This window comes from Guillardia theta (genome assembly GCF_000315625.1).
Source record: "Guillardia theta CCMP2712 unplaced genomic scaffold GUITHscaffold_47, whole genome shotgun sequence".
In the NCBI taxonomy this organism is placed as follows: domain Eukaryota; class Cryptophyceae; order Pyrenomonadales; family Geminigeraceae; genus Guillardia; species Guillardia theta.
Window position 1 is genome coordinate 168,822 of NW_005434627.1, and position 1,449 is coordinate 170,270.

The 1,449-nt window shown below is 57.4% G+C and overlaps 1 protein-coding gene across 1 annotated transcript; it reads left to right on the forward strand.

Annotated features, from left to right (window-relative positions):
• Window positions 1-472: 472 nt before the first annotated feature.
• Window positions 473-1,337, forward strand: GUITHDRAFT_110686 (hypothetical protein; the record flags this gene model as incomplete). Its single annotated transcript, XM_005830194.1, has 4 exons — window positions 473-635; window positions 690-833; window positions 886-1,069; window positions 1,145-1,337. The coding sequence occupies 4 exons, from the start codon at window positions 473-475 to the stop codon at window positions 1,335-1,337; spliced, it is 684 nt and encodes a 227-aa protein (XP_005830251.1).
• Window positions 1,338-1,449: the final 112 nt, after the last annotated feature.

A 1,449-nucleotide genomic window follows, 5' to 3' on the forward strand; every position in this document is an offset into this window, starting at 1 on the left:
CCTCCTCCTACCTGCTCCTCCTCATCATCACATCATCATCATCATCATCATCATCATCATCATCCCTCCTCCTCCTCCTCCTCCTACCTCCCTCCCTCCTCCTTCCTGTCTTCTCCCTTCTTCCTTGGTTTCTCATCATTGGATTTTCCTCTCTACCTCCTCCCGTTTCATCACTCTCATCATCATTCCCCTTTCACCACCTTGTCTCCCTTCTCCTCTTGCCCTTCACCTACACCTCCTCTTCCTTGTCCTCCTCTTTCCTTGACGATGACGAGCTGCTCTTCCCCCCTCACCCTCACCATCATCATCACTCGCTCTGCTCCTGATCCTCCTCAATCCTCCGCTACACCACCTTCTCCACGAAGTTTCCTCCACCTCTCCCATCTCGTCTCTACCTCCAGCCGCTGCTCCACCTGTCAGCCCTCAGGCTCCTGTCGCTCTCTCACTTGTCGTTTCTCAGCTCTACGGCATCATGGCAGGCAAGGCGAAGGAGATCAACATCGTCATCCTCGACGTAGGACGTCAGATGAAGGAGGAGGAGCTGGCCATCGGCAAGAAGTTTCTGTCGGAGTTTCTGAGGGAGAGGATCTTCGATCCTGACATGTACGCGGGTGTCGTGCTGATAGGCGCACGAGGTGGGAGAAGGAGAGGAGAGAGGGAGGAGAACCTCTCCGGTGAGACGCTGGCAGGTGCCAAGAGCTTTTTCAGCAAGGAAGGAGGAGGAGACTTCGAGGGGTACGGCAACATCCGCATGCTCGAGAACGTGAGGAAGATCAGCTCCCGCCTACTCGAGAGCGTCAGCAACCTTAACTTGGAGCAAGGGAATTCAAATTGTACGTGAGGGGAGGAGGAGGAGGAGGGGAGGGGATTGTCATGCTCTTGCAGATGTTGATGGGATGGTCGTTGGGCTTGACTTGCTGCACTCGTTCCTCGATGGCTTCAACTCCAAAGTCAAGCCGAAGGCGATCAGGTTGATTCTTGTCAGCAACGGGAGGGCAGCGGAGGAGGAGGAGGAGCTCAGCGAGCTCTGTGCGGTCATGCGGCATCGCTCCGTCGCCTTCTCAGCTTAGTGAGTTTGTTGCTCCTCCCGCACATGCCAATGACGATGACGATGACATCACGATGACGCTTGTGGCACCCACAGCATCGTGAAGGAACAGGAGGGTCTCGTTTCCCATCCCCTGCTGCAGACGTTGATGGAGGAGAGCGACGCCAAGCTCTTCCTCCTCCCCCGTGACGCCCGCGCCCTCCACCCCGAGCCCCGTAACACGCAGGTCGCCACCTTCAACTCCACGTGGCGCCTGACAGCGAACCTGTCGCTCAAGGTCTGCCACTGAGCCTCCTCCTCCCCTCCCTCCTCCTCCTCCTCCTCCCTCCTCCTCCCTCCTCCTCCCTCCTCCTTCTCCCTCCTCCTCCTCCCTCTTCCTCAATCTCCTCCATTGCTGACGG